Source organism: Pithys albifrons, chromosome 6 (genome assembly GCF_047495875.1).
Source record: "Pithys albifrons albifrons isolate INPA30051 chromosome 6, PitAlb_v1, whole genome shotgun sequence".
Lineage (NCBI taxonomy): Eukaryota > Metazoa > Chordata > Aves > Passeriformes > Thamnophilidae > Pithys > Pithys albifrons.
The window spans coordinates 46,346,475-46,365,791 of NC_092463.1; the positions used below are offsets into that span (position 1 = coordinate 46,346,475).

General features: G+C 38.7%; 1 protein-coding gene across 2 annotated transcripts in view; it reads right to left on the bottom strand.

Moving 5' to 3' along the window:
- Nucleotides 1-19,317, bottom strand: part of LRP5 (LDL receptor related protein 5) — a 138,657-nt gene that overhangs the window by 70,549 nt on the left and 48,791 nt on the right. For both annotated transcript variants that reach the window (XM_071558698.1, XM_071558697.1), the window contains exons 4-7: nt 18,650-18,846; nt 16,682-16,813; nt 2,840-3,236; nt 2,197-2,368 (exon numbers count right to left, since the gene is read on the bottom strand). In XM_071558698.1, the coding sequence (XP_071414799.1) occupies nt 2,197-2,368; nt 2,840-3,236; nt 16,682-16,813; nt 18,650-18,846 (898 nt within the window). The remainder of the gene's footprint in view (nt 1-2,196; nt 2,369-2,839; nt 3,237-16,681; nt 16,814-18,649; nt 18,847-19,317) is intronic.

Here is a 19,317-nt window from a genome sequence, read left to right on the forward strand (position 1 = left end):
ATCCTTCAAGGCAGTTTTAGGCGCTCACCGGGAAAAAGAAAAATCCCAGTATTCAGCCTGGTCAACCATAGTATACAAAATAGATGTGTCTCCTTGACTTGCAGTCAGCTGATTTTTGTTTCTAACAAGCTGTGGATGCAACATACACACATACCCACACAGAACAAATCACTGAGACACCAACAGCATTGGCAAGCCATTTAAATGGCATGTTCTTGGCAACAGAACACAAGCATGAGAAAATGAGTTTATGCTGAATAACTTCAGCAGCAAGTGAAAGTGGAAATGCCCCACCTCACACACCATGCAGTGAGGTTTTGTGTGTACTGGGGCCACCAGACTACGGTTTACTGGGAAAATCTAGAGTATTTACAGAGCCTATCAAACACAAAGTCTCAAGAAAAGGACTGTTAGGTTATAAATATAGCAAGATGGGTAATAAATGTGAAATACAATCCATGACAATGCTTCTATTCTAAAATATTTTCTTAGCAGTTTTTTCATCTTGTAGAGGAGTATTAATGAAAGCAAGCTCTACCAGAAACCAACCTCAAACTGAGCAGTACCTGAGCTGTGTCAGTAATTTCAAGTCCCACAGCTCCTTCCCAAGTGAGTAGAATACACAAATGTGACTGGCACATATTCCAAAATGGAAAATGAAAATTTGTTCTCTAATGAAAGTTCTGCAATACACACCTGACATCCATTTCTACTGATAACATGCCAGTCCCATTTTACTCATGCCACTCCAGAACAGATCACAATAGACTCTTTTCACAGCACACTTCCTAACACTGGGCAGACACACCTTTTTTTTTCCCCATTATTTTTGATCCTAAATGGGCCTATTGAGTTATTTTTAACTACAGCCTCAGAAGGAGTGTGTGATAGCCAACAAAAGTAAAGTCCAAGCATAAGGAGAAAAAGTGCAAAAAAGGAAAAGAAGAGGGGGGAATATCTAAAATGAGAATATTTACACCTGTTTTAATCTAAGAAAAAGTGGAATCCATTGCTAGGAGCATGGAGATGTCACTCTTTGTGCTAGCAATTAAAACACAGTTGCACAGTATGTAGAAATGAACATTATCTACAGATGTCACAATCCACTTTATCTAAAATGTATCTTCTGTTTGCAAGACCAAGTGAACCACCCTCTTCTCTATGTTTTTGCAAATAGAAGAGAAGCAAAATAGGAAGTATAACAAGCAAAAGAAAAACTGAGTGAATAAAAAGCCCTTACTTTGGTTTCTCTGATTTTCCTAAACTTGATGTCAAATCAAATAGTATCACTGGCTTTGCTGCCTTACAATGAGCGAGACAGACTGAGCAGATTGCTTAACCCCATGAAACACATGGCACAGCTTTGGTCCAGGCTATAAAAGGTGGCATCTGGAATGTCCTGCAGGCTGAAAGGTAAGAGGACACAGAACCACTCTGATAGTCATCAAGCCAGTATTAGCTACTGCCAAACACTGAAGCTGAATTTCTGGAGCTAGCGGACAGTCTTGTTTCCCCTTTTCCTGGGGGCAAAACCTTTGGAAAGCAGTCATTCCTCAAAATGTATTTACCTAAATTATTTATCTAAAAACGTTGCATATGCTGCTGCCCCGAACAATATTAAAACTCAATCCATTTCACATGCCATGACCAAAGTAAAAATTTTCTTCTTCAAATTCAGTCACAGAATGCCTACATTGTTTTCAAAGCAGGCACTACATTAAAAATTACTTCCTGTCCATAAATCTGGACACCACACAATCATTAACATTCTGAAATATGGCTCTCTAGGGCTCCCTCATCCACCTGCTCCCATATGTGAGCCTTCCATCAAGTCTTTTGCATGCAGCAACTTTAGATAGTAGTTCCAAGCACCACAGACAAGTCAAAACATCTTTTAAACAGATTTTACCAAAGTGTCTCAATTTGTTGTAAAAGCCTCAGGTAAAACCAGAGATTTCTAAATTACACTTAGAGCAATGTAGACATAAGAAACATTAAATTTCTTGCAGTTTTCTGAACCACGGTAATGTACTTCCTTTCTTCTCAAATATGCCCTGTTATGCTAATTATCATGATAATATTAATGAAACAAAAGACTCCTCCAAAAATGGATAAATGCATCCAAGACATAAAGCCACATGTGAGAATAGGACTTGTTTTTTTGTAAATGCACCCAAAAAGTGCTCTGTTACTTACCTCAATCTTATCTGTTTTTGCATCTCCCCAGTAAAGCTTGTTGTTTTCCAGATCTAGTGCCAAGCCATTGGGCCAACCAAGGGACGTATTCACCAGAACTTGCCTTTCTGAGCCATCCAAATACGCACATTCAATCTTTGGACTTTCACCCCAGTCTGTCCAATACATGTAGCTGTGAAAAAAAAAGGAGAAACAGCTCATGTACACAACATGTAAGACAAAAATTTGTCAAGATTTGTCGTGCTTTTCGAAGAACTTACTTTCTGTTTCCCCAACAGCAGAAAACAAGCCAACTTGAACTGTAATCAGCAATGACAATATAAACTTTGAGCACTAAATAAATTAAACTATTGAAAATGTGCAATGGCCCAATTCTTTCTTAGTTATAGTAACACTGAAGATGCAGAGAAAAGAAAATTCAACCAAACACCCAATGTGTAGGTTCACAGAGGAAGACTATATTTAAAAGTCATCTTTTACATGCACAGTATTAAAGAGAAGAAGCAAGAGAAAACCAATTATTTCCAGAATATTTGACAAACAGTGCACACACCATCCCACAATTTGTAGGTTTTCAGTTTCAGGAGACCATACTATGGATCCAAAGACCTCCCACAGGGCTAGCAACAAACACAAAACTTACCCCATTACAGGATTGAGCACTATGGCTCGAGGTTCGTCTAAGTTTTCTGAGATAAGTATTTTTCTCGATGTCCCATTCAACCGGGTCACTTCAATGCGGTCTGTTCCAGTATCAGTCCAGTACAGGTTCCTTGCCACCCAATCCACAGCAATACCATCTGGATGGTTGATTTCTGTGGTTACCAGAGTCTGTGCTCCAGAACCATCAAGATAGGCTCGACGGATTGCCCGGACATCATCATCAGTCCAGTAGATATAGCCTTCCACAGGATCATAGTCTATGGCAATTGCATGTCTGATATTGTCTATCTGCAGAATAATGTCTGTGAAATCCGGTGTGTCCAGGGAAATCCTCCTCAAGTCAGTTCTTCTAGCGAGCAGCAAGACTTCTTCAGCACCTGGGGAGAAAACCATTCACGGTATCATTTCCCTTGCTACTGATGTGAAAATTTCAATAGAGCACAGCAGGCTGTAAACAGCTCGTGTCACTAGAAAAGGAGATTTCCTTAAATAAAGACATCAAACTTTTTCATTAAAAGATAGAGTTGTCTGTATTTTCGATGACAGCATCTTTCTCCCAGCCTCCTAATCTAATATGGATCATATCAATCTCTATCTATAATCTAATCAATAAACAAGTTGAGTGGGTGCAGGTCCAAACATATCATCACATTACACAGAATTGCTCAGTCAAATTTCCCACTAGCTGTATCAGTGCATTAGACAGTTTTCACACACACACCCTACATAATAAATGAAAAGGGCTATCAGAAGACTAGAATGTTTTGTAAACAAATTTCATTAATGATTTGCTCCAGACAGCCCAACAAGAAAGCAAGGCACAACCACAACAAGTATTTATCATCTGGCCAAAGCTGATGCAAAACTAATTCTAAGGCAATAGGATTGTTGTTCTTTTCTCTCCTCTTTTCTTCCTCCCTGCTGCTAAGTTTCAGTGCTTTGGAAATGGTGCCAAACAACAACTTGGAGTACATTTCAAGGACAAATGGAATCTTCAGTGTTGTCTGACACTGAAGTGGCAGCTTCTTTTATTAGTACAAAAGGACACACACTAAATATTCAGTTCCCCACACTCACCCACATATGCTTCAGTACAAAAAGAGCAATATGGTTTTTTTCTACTCTGTTATTAAATTGATGCCCTGTAGCTTGAAAACTGACAAGAAGTTTTTATTATTCAGCAACACTCCAAAACTGGAAATCTGAATAGAAGTCCTTTGTTTCATTCCATCCATATCGGCAAACACCAGTAGGAGGCGGCAACTTCCAGTTCCAACCAACAGCCCAGATTGAATGAGAATGGCCAACATGAGACCTATCTTTTGAGCCCCATGAGAATACTCTTCTAGAGATATTTCACACCTAGATGTGCTTATGGAGTTCTGGAGACTCAGAAGTTGAATCTATTGCACATCAAAACCAAATTCTTGTTAATTATGGGTGCTGACTTTGCTTTTGGGTTTGGAAATTGGGGCTTAGTTTCCAGATAATATCTCAGAAGCCCTGAAAAGAAATAGAGCCCAGACTGCAAGTGTATAATAAAAGAAAGGATATAGAAAAGCACTGTTGTTAACATCACCTGAACACTTTAAACTTCCTCAAGTTATTGCAGCTCCCGAAATGAAGTAGCGCTGCTCTTCTCCTTGCCACGGGCTGCTTATTCTCACTCCTGTATTGCCATTTCTCACATGCAAGCACAGCATGGCTGTGTGTTACACACCACAGTAACAAAAACCAAAAACTAACTCAAGAGAAATAAAGTCATCGGCCCAGGTTAACAACCAGACCTGTAGAGCTCCACAAACACCTGTTCTGGCACAGGGAGGGACTACAGCAAGAATGATCCTTCTGGTCACAGTGTCAGCAAACAAGGTTTGATAACTACAGCATCACTTGCACCAACAAACTTTGAGGGAAGGCTTGAAGGAGAGAAACAACAACTCACAACTCACAAATCCTGTGGAGAAAAAGGGAGGAGTGGAAGCCCATATATTCATGAAAGCAAAGCAAGAGAGACGTCTACCACACATCCATAATACAGATTTTCTAACTTCAAAGATTGCAAAATAAAACCAGGTTTTCAGGAAGAGTGTTTCTTATGCTTGAAAATTCTGCTCTCTTCCAGATACAGCAAAACTAGTAACCTTTCTATTGTGGAACAACAGGCCTCAGCAACCCATAGAAGGCACTACAAGCAAAAGTATTCATTTTCAAAAGCTTTGGGAATGTCCTGGATTTTAGCACTTTTACTAAATAAAAACAATGGGATACTTGAACCAGATTTTGATATTTTAAAATTATGTTGGTTTAATTCCTGAACAGTGAAAAATCAATCAATCATTCACTTTCTTAAACACCATGGTGGACACAAGTTTAATATAAAGCTTGTACCTCCTCTTCTACCATGCTTCTTTACTAGATGCAGATTCCAGCAAATCATCTTTGAAAGATTAACTATCTATCACAGCAAACAGCATGAAGAAAAGGTGACACTGTTAACTACTTCACTGTAAGCACTTTAGAGCACAGCAAATGTGAGACAGTTCCCAGGCAGCTATTTTAAAATGCCATTTGGGAACAAAAGCAGTCCATACTTTGTGCTGCTGTTCTCACTCTCTCCATCAAGGATCACCCCAGGAACAGTAGTTTGGGGTTATGACGCCATCTCTGGATTGGAAAACAGGTAAAAATATAGACAATATGGAGAGGCCATCATGTAGAGGTGGGCTACCGGACCTTGTACTAACTAACAAGGAAGGACTGTTTGGGGATGAGAATGTTGGGGTCAGTCTTGGCTGCAGGGACAAGATGGTGCAGTACAAGATCCTGCAATAAAGAAGCAGGGCTATGAATAAGGTCCTGCCTCATAAGAGTTAACTTTGACCTCTTCGGGGACCTTCTTGAAAGAATCCCATGGGAACACACTCTAGAGGGAAGAGGGGTCCAACAGAGCTGGTTAATACTCAAGAAATGGCACAGCAGCTGTTCAGACACCAACAGCACTTAAGTTCATATCATCCTTAACTTTTGAGTTTCTACCATATTTGTGTGTCTGCAATCATGATCTTAATATTGAAGTGTAAGTAGTATGAAGCAGAGGGCCATGAAAAAACCTGCCTAGCAACTGATAACACAGCAATTACTCATATTACATGTATTTCTAGGACAATCAACATTACAAGCCTCATTGCATGGGAACAAACAGATAAGAATCAACTGCATATGTTCTGCCTCTTCACACAAGGGATTGCAGCTTCACCTTGGGTCACTGTGAACAAGGTCAGAGACAGAGGAAGGAACCCAGTCTAAGGCCCAGATTATGTCTAGAGACACTGACTAGACAACAGGCTAAAAGACACTGTTAATACCCTCTAAAATTTGTTAAGTAATACCAAAACAGTCTTAACTTTCTCACAGCAACAATAATGAGACTCAACTTTATTTCATCCACCTCAGTCATATGTTCAGATGTGCATAAGACCACACATTCATTTGCATAGAAAATAGTATTTTGACCAGGACCATGACAGCCCAGACACTACGAATCCACTGTACCATGACTACAAACTTCCTGCAAACAGACAAAAACAATCTGTTTCTGACACATTCAGCTGTTCTGACTTTTTCTGTAGGCAAACACTGTTGTAGAAATATTCCCAACCTCTGTTCTGTCCCATGGACATACATGGCTAAAAATAAACAAGAAGAAAACTTCTGTTTGCTGAGCTAGCAAACAAAACAAATAAACAAATGCAAACAAGCAAGCAAACAAAAACCTAAATCTTCAGTTCAGTTGACAATATTTTATTGGTAGTTGAACTGGATACCTCTTGGTAATTTCTTCTATTTTCTAACATACATCTAACTGAGACTTACAGGAAAAAGAAATAGTAAAGGAAATTAGCTACCTGGCCAATTTAAAGTTCTTGCTTCCTGGCAATTTCCAGTGTAGAGATACTTAATAGTATACAAATGTTACACAAGGCTCTTGACAGACATGCATCCTTGAACATTAAAAAACACATGAACAGAGAAAATGCTACCATGGCATATATCACTACATTACACCACCTGCTTAAAAGTTGGTAAAAGATAATTACAGTGGGTAATTTGATAGGTGCAAAACCCTCTGTCTTTTATTACATTGTAGTTTAAAATTGAAGTGTTGGTTATAACTGTATTTGACTCCATTAACAAATTTCTGCTAGAGAGAAAGAGTTGGCAGCAGGCTCTGAGCACATCATAAAGAGATGAGAACTTGACATTAGTTCCCTCTAAAAACCTGGACAAACACGCTTGTCTGGCTCATTAGTTTTATCTGTATCATGGAGGTATTTTGATTATTAATGTTGGTAGGAATGTTTTCACGGCTGCAGAAATGTTATGCTGTGACTTGCCTAGTGTTATCCTAGATACCCTAGAACCTGCCTAATACACTACAGTGAGCTGTTTACCTAGTGCTAAAGTGCTATGGCATATATTTAATTAACCTCATCTTGAAAAACCTCTCTCACTGCAGTCACTTTTCTAATCACATGATTAAGAGATTCTCAACAGAATTGCTAACTGTTACAACATGGTCATACAGAACACCACACAATGAACAAAAGCCTTTTCTGGGGGGAGCAGGAATGTAAGCTATTCCAACATCACAACTGCAGCAACCAAAAACTTCAGCAAAAAGCATATGCAAAGTTTTCTATGCAAATCACAGAACAGACACTCAGAAGGAACTAGGTCCCTCTAAAGTTTCAATTTAGAAAGCATTTTAAAAGACATAAATTCAAATTGTTTTCAATTTTTTCGACCAGTTTAAACTTTGAATGATTTTTCTCTACTCTTTTTTTTCTTTTTTAATTCAGCACAAGATTTCTGCAGATCTTCAAAAGACATTTTCAGCAGGTCTAATATCCATAAAAGCTGATAAACTGTTTTGGTTAATATAGAATCATAGAATGGTTTGGGTTGGAAAGACCATCTACTTCCATCCCCTCTGCTACAGGCAGGGATGCCACCCACTACCTCAGTTTGCTCAGGACCTCATCCAGCCTAGCCTTGAACACTTCCAGGGATATAGGGCATCAGAGCAATATCTGAATTTAAAAAACCAAATAAACTAAAAAAAAACCCACCCAAACAGAACAGGAAACAAAACAATACTGTTCAAGATAATTATTCTCGCTTCTTGAAGACTGTATGTTCTATTTGCAATCAATAGATCCTACAGAAACAGATTATCACTCTTACATGTGATGCTTTTCTCTACCACTCAGTAATGACTATTTTTACTATCTGTGCTAGGATATTGTCTTCACTTTGATTTGGCTGGTTTGCGCTCTTGTTATTAAAAATTCATCCTTCAGTTCTAGAAAAGGTGACTGCATTCTATTTGTAAAATTAACTGCAGAGCTGACAGCAGCAAAACAGGCCATCTCACCAGCCTGACAAGGGTTTTTTTATTCTTCCCTTAGCCCCCTTCACATTTGACAAGTAACAAGACATCCATAATACAGTAACAAATGCTCTAATTTATTCACCCAATCTAACATGTAGACTGCAGAGGCTGCCTCTGCTAATCTTTGCCAGAAAATGCCATGCTATTCCTTTCCCATTTGTCTGCCTGCTAGTTAGGCTAGAACAATGATCTACTGTGGGACTCATCCCCCAGATTTATGTATATGCATGTGCATGCACCTGCATGTACAGACTCAGTCTCATCATAAGCAACTTCAGAAATCTCTACATTTATGGGGAGAAAATCAGATAAACTGTAAAAAATGGGAAAGCTTTTAGCTCTTCTCCGAAGAACAAAATGGTAAGCACTTTTTTAAAAGAGTGTGTTAAAAGTACTTTGACCGCAGGCAACTCTTTTACAAGCTGTTTGAGTACAGCAGTATCACAGCACTCTTGAAAACTAAAAAGATTTAACAGAAAAGCAAGGGATTTTTTTGGTTGCTGTAATACAGTGAATTACCTAGCAAAGTTTCAGTGTATGGCAAAAAGGGAGCTGGGCTAAAACTTCATTATTCTGTATGAAGCATATGAAAACTAGCAACAGTGCCATGCTATTTAACAAGCTTTCCAGAACTGTGGCATCTTGCACAAGGGTTTAGTATCTGCTGCTCTTCACACCACAAGCATAATGACATAATGAGACTGACCGTGAGAGGTTTAAATCAGCAACACTGTGTCAAACCCCATTCCTGCCCTTCAACTTCCTCAGAAACCATCAATACTTAAGGAGTTCAACTTTGGCAATACCTAGAAATAAATGAAAACTCTTTTTTTATATTTTCCTTGGATACCTTCATGGAGTCAGCTGCAACATGAACAGCACTATGCATCCGAGTTCAAGCCTTTATTTCTCTCTCAGTCTGAGAGGAAGACGGCACTGCTTCTTCCTGTGTGATAGTGGTGGGCTGTGAAAGGCTGCTGATGTACTCTCCAACTTGACACTGAGCATGCAATGCACATCAGGTTTACCAGTTCAAAACCAAGGACTGAGGGCAGTGGGAATATGCAACCAACAACTAGAAACAGGAAAAGTTTCTTTGAAAAAATGTTTTGAGCGGTCACATTCAGACAGGACTTGACTTCATTGAAAGGTAAGCAGGCATAAGGAAAAATAACGCTTGTGACAAAGAAAGGAAATACCAGAGCACTTACGTAACTCATAAATTACATCATATCTGCCTGCATGTTACAGTGAAAAACCTATTGCCTACTGTTTCTTCCATTATCTCAGTAGCAGACTCTCAACAGTTGCTTTGCCTGAACCAGAAAAAATATCTACAAATCACAGTTTTGACACATTCATATAGCCACTAAAATAAGATCCCACAAACGGAATGTTAGTTAAACTGCACAGCTGATAAGATCATTAGCACAAAGTGGCTGACTAAGAAAAAAATAACATTTCTTCCAGAAAAAACTGTTGCAACACAGAAATCATAGTTACTCTATTCTAGTTTAGGACAGAGCTTCTGTGAGTTTGTACATGCCTGGTACTACACTTGTGAGCCCAAAGCTGTGTAAAGTTACTACCAACAGAGGATCAGACAGCTCTTAGGAAGACTTACTCAAAATAGCATTAGTATAACTGTATTGTACCAGAATGAAAGATCAGCACAATCATCTGGTTATCGCTGTACCAAGCAAAAAATCTGCCCTTATACAGAGGTTTCATCTAAAGACCTGAAAGCACCTGAACAACTAAGTCTTACTGCGCACTGCCCCTCAGCCCGAGGTCTGCTTTTTTTTTACATATATATATATGTATATGTATATATATGTGTGTATATACACACACATATATAACTTTAGAAGCTTTAAAAAAGAGAAGAGAAGGCTGTCAATGTTAAGAGGTAAATCTAAATGTTACCTTATGGATATCATAGTCCCAGCTTCTACTCTTTATTAACAAAAACATGAACATTCCTTTGCACAGAATTCTTAATAACAGGTCATAGCGAGCCATAGGAAAAGGATGAGTCAAGAAAAAGTCTGTCAGAAATCCCCACCGCTAGAAAAAGGGTAGGTTTTGGATGGTGTTTTTTCTTTGTAAAGCATGGGGTTTTAAGGTTACATGCACCTATTCTCTGCTGGAGGTACAAAACTGCTGGCTCAGAGTAAGGAATCGCCAGCTTTAGAAGTGACACCCACTTTACCACCTACTTTGTCTTAAACAGAGTTTTGGCAGTAACACTTTAAAATATATACAGACAATGATCAAAAAATCATTACAACTCAACAGGATACATAGTTAATAATAAAAAAACCCCAATCAAACAAACAAAACAAAAAACCCACCAAACCTGAGCACAAATACAGCAGTTCTTTTACAATCCACAGACAGCTCCCACTCACCAAGAAACCTTGAAAATATTAAGTTTCTCTGCACTGTTGTCCTTTACACAAAGAGAAATAAATACTTTACACCCCGGGGCCCTCTCTGCGGCTCCTAACAGTAAAATGCTTTGAAATTTAAGCATTATTTACGTTCCAAATATGACAGAGCCACAGAAAATTCAATCCTGAGCTGACATAATCAAGGAAAAAAACCAACAAAAAATACCAAACCAAGCAAACAAAAAAGATACAAACAACCTCAAATTAGGGTTTGCAAATCTAGGGAGCACCTCAGTCTTACTGTTGCTGCATTGATAGCAAAATTCAGCTTGGCCACCCAGCGCTTAAGAGGCAGTCAAACTGCAGCAGCTTAACAAGTTATCACTGGGTCTTAGGCAACTTTATGTGTGTATGTAGCTAGCACATACTGAATGCAAGATAACAAACTTACATATAAACCTTTTCAGTGCAGACCCAGGGTGTGGTATTTCTGCAGCATAAAACCAGATTCAATTCAGAGACTTAACAGTGCTGAGAAAGGGAGAGTGTTCCTTTTTCCTCTATACACACGCACAAAAAAAACCCAAATTCTAAACACACATAAAATAAACTCTAACTAGACAGTGTTTCAGTCCTGGAAAGCAGTCATCTATTTGAAACACGTACCAACAAAGCTGGAAAATAAAGTTTCATTTGCTAGCCCAGGAAAACCACTGCCAACAGAACTAGAAGATAATATGGCAGACCTTCAAGAATGCTCCTCTTCTTTCTTCTTTTACAGCATGTTGGCTTTTTTCCAATGGAATTATAAATATGGACATTTCCAAATGAGGAAATTTCCTTTTGTCGCTACACAACGTACGCTCCATTCAGAAGTATAAAAGTTGTTATGAATAGAAAGCAATGCAATCTTTTGGTATAAATCAAATAAAATCATCAACATAATACCCTAAAAAAACCAAGGGGAAAATGGGCTGAAAACACACAACATTTACAGAGAAAAGAAAGAGGAAAAAAACCACTCATAAAATTTTTATGAAATGGAGTAGGAACAGAAGAGGTAGTCTCCAGATTTCCTAGACTCTTCAGGTACCAATTGCTAGACAGTTTTTACTTATAAACTTACAGTTTTGACAATTTCTTCATAAGCAAAGCAAGTACAACACACCTTTGAAAGTGCAATAGGGAGAGAGGGAGTGAAGAAAAAGTCCTCCCTATAGTAGTCAAGACATCACACACAGGACAGAAGACACCCAAGTAAAAAACATCTTGCAACCAAAAACCATGTTTTCCCACAGTTCCATTTCAATCACAGAGCTAGCAAGGGGGAGACAGAGATATCCAGTTAGTTGTCAAGCTTCTAAGAAATAAGGTAAAATACTTTTTTTTGTCTTTTTATTTCATGACAAACAGATTAGGACATAAATACTGCTTTCCAATACAGCTGCACATCAATGCCAGAATATAATCAATTTAATTACTGATGTGGAGTTTCTCTTCCAGCATCCCCCAAGTGCTGGAAGACTCCAGACAGTTATTTTAGGTTATTCACACAATGTCAGAAGCTTTTTGAGGTACTTGAAAGAGCTGATTCTATAGCAATTATACCAGATAACAGATGTCTCCCTAACCCTTCCCTTCTGTAAAGATGCTGTTCATCTCCAATTAGCAGTTCATCTACTTAATCAGAAAGTCTGGATTAGTCCATACTTTTCCTCTTTATAAATCAGGAAAACATGCTAGCAAAGAGATGTTCTCTGGTGGTTAATTCGCATGAGATAAATACTTCACAATGAAAGTATTTGTCTGCCTGCTTGTCTTGCTTGGAGGCTTAGTTACTGTAATAAGCTCAAGATTGCTTAGCCAAGGAACCGCAGACAAAACTTTTAAAACATATGATATGCACCACGAAACACTCAGAAGATGTGAAGGAAGCACTTTAACATTTCTTCCTTCAAAACCATACTATCTCCTGCATAAAAATTCCCAGTATAATCACCCTGCAGTATTTGCCAGGAGGTTCCAAAAACAGTTTCCTATTTTGGAATGTGCAGAATGGAAAGGAGAAATAAGACACTGGGAATATTAGCCAACTCCAATCAACTGCCTCAACAACAGCACCAAGGATAGATAAGGGAAGTTGACTCTTCAAACACTGAAACTAACACATTTTTCTCCAGTTATGAAATTTCAGGGCTTTTTCAGTTTTTTATTTTTATTTGAGAAACTACAGCAGTCACACCTTCCTGGCAGAAACCCTTCAGCTTCTACCACCACATGAGATTGACTCAACAGCCAAAGCTCTTACATTCTCAAGCAAACAACGGTTGTTTTTAACTGGAGAAATTCATCTCTGGTGAGCTGAGGTCAATGTGCCATGTCTCAAATGGCCACTTATATTCTGACATACCAGGCACAAGATTACTGCAAAAAGCAGCTGGCTAGTTAAACACCTGGACTGAGATATCTAAAACAAACTAGATTTATAGGAAGTACCTATCATTGAGGTACATATGAGGAGAGGGAGTAGAGAGGGAAGAAATTCTCCTTGTTACTCCAACCTCCTGCCTCTGATTAACTAGCAGAAGGTTCTAACACTGAGTAACTTCTATAAAGTTTGACTCACACTATACTTAAAGCTAAATATATGGCATGCTCTTATGTTGGCTTTAAGGAAGGCTCACACTGATGTACAGGATGAGTTTAATTTCTACATCTCCAGCAGCGAAAACCCTCTTTTCTATAAATGCAGATTTGCAGGTGTAAAGAAGCCACCAAGGTAATTCAGAATTCAGGTGCATGTATCAATGTCAAACTTGCCAGCTACATCAGCAGGTCATTCACAGGTAGCCTGGGACATACAAACACTAACAGCTCCTGCACCTGAGCATTTATAGCAAACACTGAGTGTGTGTATATATATCTTTTTTTTTTTTGGTTGGTAAAAAATTCTTATCCTAACTTCTAGGTAAATTTACTCCAAGACGATAAAGCTGGTCCTCTTTCATCCGGGATAATGTAAGGAGCGTAAAATAACAACTACAAACACTTTAGGGTTACTAAAAGGCTTCAAAAAATATCCAGATAGTATCTTGGATGCATTTCCTGGTCCCAGCGAAAATTACGGGAGCTGTGTTGTATGAAATAGACAAATCACGTATCTGCATATTTCACTCAACTTATCATCTCAAGATTAGCTCTTGGTTTAAGAAATTTAAACTCCAAAAGGTTTTCTAAGAAATATTATACATGTCTATGTATAAAATAAAGCATCTGATAAAAAAACAAACAAACAAAAGACAAAAACAGAAAGAAGCAAAAGTCACAGAAGAAAAGAGATATATTAACAACCAAAATAGTACCATTCAGCCAGGTAGGGCCTGAAGCAGGCACTTGTTATTGTTCCAGAGGATTTTCTATAGCTGTATTCAACTGCAGTATCTAATATGTCCTGCTCTTCAAAGGAATGCAAATATCCAAATTTCCTTTATTTCTGCCCTATACTTTTCCCTTTGTCAAATCTTAAGTCACTAGCAGGAGTCAATGTAATCTTGGATATTTGTCCTTAATATATTAACCTACTGAAATTTTTGCACAGCTGTTAGGAAGAGACCCCTGACAGATGCAATCCATTACTGAGCACCGCCAAGTATAGCATCAGCTTATAAATCTGTCCACAATACATGGGCATTTACTTTTTCTGAGTTGAGTAATAATATCAGTGTAAGCAGAAGCCAAGGTACCATTACTATGTTATTGTTTTTGCAGCCAGATTCTTTGTCTTCAGCTATTGCAGAAGATCATTTACATTTTTATAGCCCTTCCTGGAGAAGATGTTACTCAGTCTACTTACAATCATAGAGTATCTTGACCTCGAAGGGACCCATAAGGATTATTGAGTCCAACTCTCTGTTCTTTGCAGAACCACCTAAAACCAAACCATATGACCAAGAACATTGTCCATACACCCCTTGACTTAGATCTATACTGAGCAATGCATAGTCTATTAAAAGAATATACTTTAGTTGGCACTGCCCTTACTTCCAGGCATTACTCTTTCATGCTAGCTTCAAAATACCAGAAGCATTTCCCTGAAACTATGGTAAACTTGGAAGTCATGAACAGAAGAGGGCTATCTCATATAGATGGACATCAGGCTCTTCCTGGTGTTAGAGCCTCAATTTAGCACTAGAAGATAGGAGCAGTCTAGCTATAACAAGGGAGTGCTGATGCAGTTTACCACTAAAAGCTTCCCCCTGCCAAACACTTGTTTCAATTGCACTGATGCCACATTTACCATCTATTGCTTGCATAGCATGCAAATACACCTATACCTCAATCACCCATATGCTGCCTTACCAAGAGGTTTCACATATTGCTTTCAAGTTCAAGAAAGGAAACAGAATCATGACCTTTCCCAACACAAATGGAAAGACAATAAATCAGGGTCAAATTAAATCTCCAAGAGATTTCAGTGTCACAGAAACATTTGGGTTGGGTTGGGTTGGTTTTTTGTGGAAGCAAACACAAAAAGATTCCTCTTAATAGAGACTTAAATATGGTTTGAGAGGAATTTACACCTAACAAATGTGTGTAACACTTAGGAATGTTTGATTTGTTAAAAGTACATCTGCCACAGGTTTTACAGGAAACAGAGAAAGCAAAGAGTTAATTAATAAGATGGGAAAGAGTAGCACATGGATGCTGGCATAAGGCAGACAGGACAACAAAATGTGAAGCTTGGGAAAGAAATAATCCATAAAAGTGAATCAAAAGGCCACATTCTTATGCAAAACCAGACTTCCTGTTCTCATCCCACTTTTTTGCCCTCTTTAACAGAACACCCTTTTGGCAGATTGTCTGGCCTGACAATGGAAAGGTGAAAGCACAGTATAAGCAGTTGGTCCTGCTTGTGCTATCCAACAAAATGCCAAAAGCAGGGTGACCTTCATTCCTGCTGCCAGAAACACGAGGTCAGTATGAACGTCTAAAAAGGTTGTCCTGAGCATTCAGTAAGGTTTTTATAAAAAGTTTGAAAGGCAAACTTTCCAAAGCTGAAAGAAGTAAAGAGAAAGGTCTTTCAGCAGCTGCAGGAACTACCTTATACGCCTTCCAATTACAGCAGGATGAGTTAATAAAGCTGGCCCTTAAACTCTGAAGGTTCAGTGTTTAAACTGTGCTTCAAATTCACAAATAAAAGGCATCTTTTATGCTTGCTCTAGTACACAGAGGAATCAAGTCACATCAGAAAATGATTACAGTATTTGACTACATCTGAAATTGCAATGGAGACAGGCAGCTGAGTTGGCAGAACATTCTCTAAAACCTTGCCTGCCACTGTCCTACCACTGCATCACTGTTAATTGCCTGCTTTCATAAGATGCACTTTCAAAAGAGGCTTCCTGATCAGTGACAGTACCAAGTTTTCAAAGTATACCAGGAGGCTCATCCAACCTAGGGGTATGTTGTTCTTTTCAATTAAAGCACATAACTCTAGCTATTTTCTCTGAACAGCTTTCTACTGGTAATATATAAGCCTGTCCTACTTCTCAGGAACACACAATAGCCACCAACAACATTACTTTAGCTCAGTTATCTCAACAACTCAGCCACCACTTCTGTATCAGTGATTCTACTGGACAGTGACTGGGAGGGAGCAGAAGTTTGTCCACTGTCTGAATGGAAAGATATCTTACACTAACTTACGTCTAATAAAATTTGTCAGCAATGGGTTCCACATATTACTTCATTCCTACAGAGAAGTGGCAACACTAGACACAGTCAAAATTCTTTGATTTCTACAAGGCATTAATTTAGTTCATAAAAATTACCATCTTTCATAGGTTGGTGGGAGGTTTGGATGCATTTCAGTGTATCAGGCAGCTCCTCTTGGCTCACTTCCTCAAGGCTCAGCTTTGAAGCAGTGAACCCAAATCAAGCCAACACCATGACTGTAGAAAAGCCAAGCTCCTACCTGCTTTGCATGTCCTGCCATCATCTTCTAGCTGCACACCAGTGGGACAGGCACAGCTGTAGAATGGGTCTCTTGGAGACAGCAGGCACAGATGGGAGCAACCACCGTTGTTTTCTTCACAGGGAGTGTGAACTTGAAAAAAACCAGAAAGATTTATTTTCATTTTTCTGGAAGGCCTAAAGCCCTCTTTTCTCCATGAGGAAGAAACTACAGATCCCAAATAACTAGGACAAGCTTTAGTGCTAAAAGACAGAGGAATCACAACACACATTGCTTGATTTCCCACCCCCCTCTCAGCATCCTACTTCTCGGGGCACCTGAATTGAGATGTAAGCAACCGGTAGGGTGATCAGTTCAATGAAAAAAAGGAAAATATAATGGCTAAAACTTGGTTGTAGTAATGCCAAGGTCATGGGTTCAATCCCCTATGTGGGCCATTGACTTAAGAGTTGGATTTGATGATCCTTGTGGGTGCCTTCCAACTCAGAACAGTCTCTGTGTGTGATTCTGTGTAACAATTTTTAAAATTCCTACATTACAGTAGTGCTGCATGCTGGGAAAAAAGCGTGTGTGTACAGGACAGGCATGGACACATGACAACTGAATGTTCGTATCTCTTTAGATTGGGAAAAAATAGCAGCAAGACATGAAACTGTAATCATAAATAATTATGCATAATATTGTCACTTATTACAAATACTATTTGCAAGTTGTGCAAGATCTCTACAAAATTACAGTCTGAGTAATCATCCAAACTACTTCAATATAAAAGCACAACATTTACAGCTCATTTGACTTTTGTTACTTCCACTGACAGTCACAGAGGAAAAAAAAGGGTGAGGAAGGAATCCAAGACTGATCTTAATGAAGTCAGTGGCATCTGAGCTATTCTCAGCATATACTATTTCCCTGTGTGCCATATTTTCTTTGTGACTGACTCAGAAATACTAGGACCCAAGGCTAGGACATTCCTGGAGCTAAAAGCAATTACAAGAATTCAGCATAGACAAACTCTTATCTGGAGCTGTGAGATAAACCAGGGTGCTGAGCATGCCCAGCAACCTCAATGAAAACTTGCATGTGTTCCATCACCAAGATAATCTCCAAACTCCTTTTGCTTACTTTCAAGCCTGTTTACTCACATTCTATATTGAAACACTCACATCCTATTATTGGAATAACAAACGTTATCTTTAGGGAAGCATAATTTACAGCTGGCATAAATAAAGAAGCCAATCCAAATGGCAAGAGTATCTCCACTCAATAAGACCTGATTCTTCCCAGAGCTATTCAATTTTATACATTTCTACACTATTGCTTTTAAGTCCCATTCTCACAATCTTAAAAAAACCCTCAGACCAACTGTCACACGGAATCACAAGCACATACAAAATACATGCAGCCTTACTCAAATACTCTACATGTGACTTCCTTTGAAGTAGCATCATACAACATAAAGAAAAAATAGAAGCACATGTATGTTCATAAAGAAGGTCAAAACTAAATTCCTTCCATACTAAAACATTCACACTCTATTTGGTACATATTGAAGATAAACATGATCAAGTCTGGACTGCAAGCATAATATGAACATTACATGTTTTGTGATAGTTTTACTTACTTGAAAAAAAAAAAAGTCACATTAGGCACTTTTTGCAGTTGTCTAAAATAATGGCATGGAAAATACGCCAGGTGTGTCAGTATCATTGATATCCAGATTTTCCAAATCAAAAGAAGTCACTGAAGTACTGCACTGGATTTTGGATTTTGTAACCAATTGGGATGAAGAGTGAGCTCATCCCAATTCAGGCTGGAATTTTCAAGGAAAGGTACAGTACCTTTAGCAACCAATCCCCTGACAAGTGTGCACAACTTTAAAACTTCACACTAACCATTTTTATGATTAAAGTGTTTCCTGACAGACAAGTACCAATCAGGCAAAAAGTTTCAGGGAGAAGTGAAACATACAGTATGGCTGGCGGTCTGGGCTGAGGACCTGGATGTCCATCGGCGAATACAGGGCAGACAGTATTTCCCTCCTTTTCTCTCCCGTCCTTTTGTTACAGGCGTGGATGGAGCGTGTTTGCCAGTCTGTCCAATACAAAGTGTCCCCAGACAGCGTCAGAGCAAACGGATGAGTAAGACTACCTTCAACAACCTTTTGCCTAGGTGAAAGAAAGAGTAGGGATGAAAAATGGATTGCTTCCACTTGTTACCACATGGAATAAAACCTGGCTTTGTAAAAACTCGTATAGGAACTGCCATCTTTTAACAAATTCACTGGACCAAGAGGTTCACCTGGCAATTAAAAGTGACAGCAAACTGAAAAATGTAAAATAGGGCTTCATACCTTCATAGCAATAAGGACACAAATACACTGGGTTTCAAAGCATCAAAGTATCTGATTCAGTTCTACAGTGACCTCTCAAGTTCTTTAACTTCAGGTGCTGTGCAAATGCCCAAACACAACTGACTTCTCAAAGAAACCTAAGTGTGAAGAGTACTCCTCCCATTAGAGCATTATAGGACATCTTTGCCCAGAATTTCAGTTGCACTGAGTCCTCTCTTGTAGTAGAAAAAGGAAGAAATTACAGTGCCATTAAATTAGCCCTTTTTAACTTTGTCAGCAGCAGACA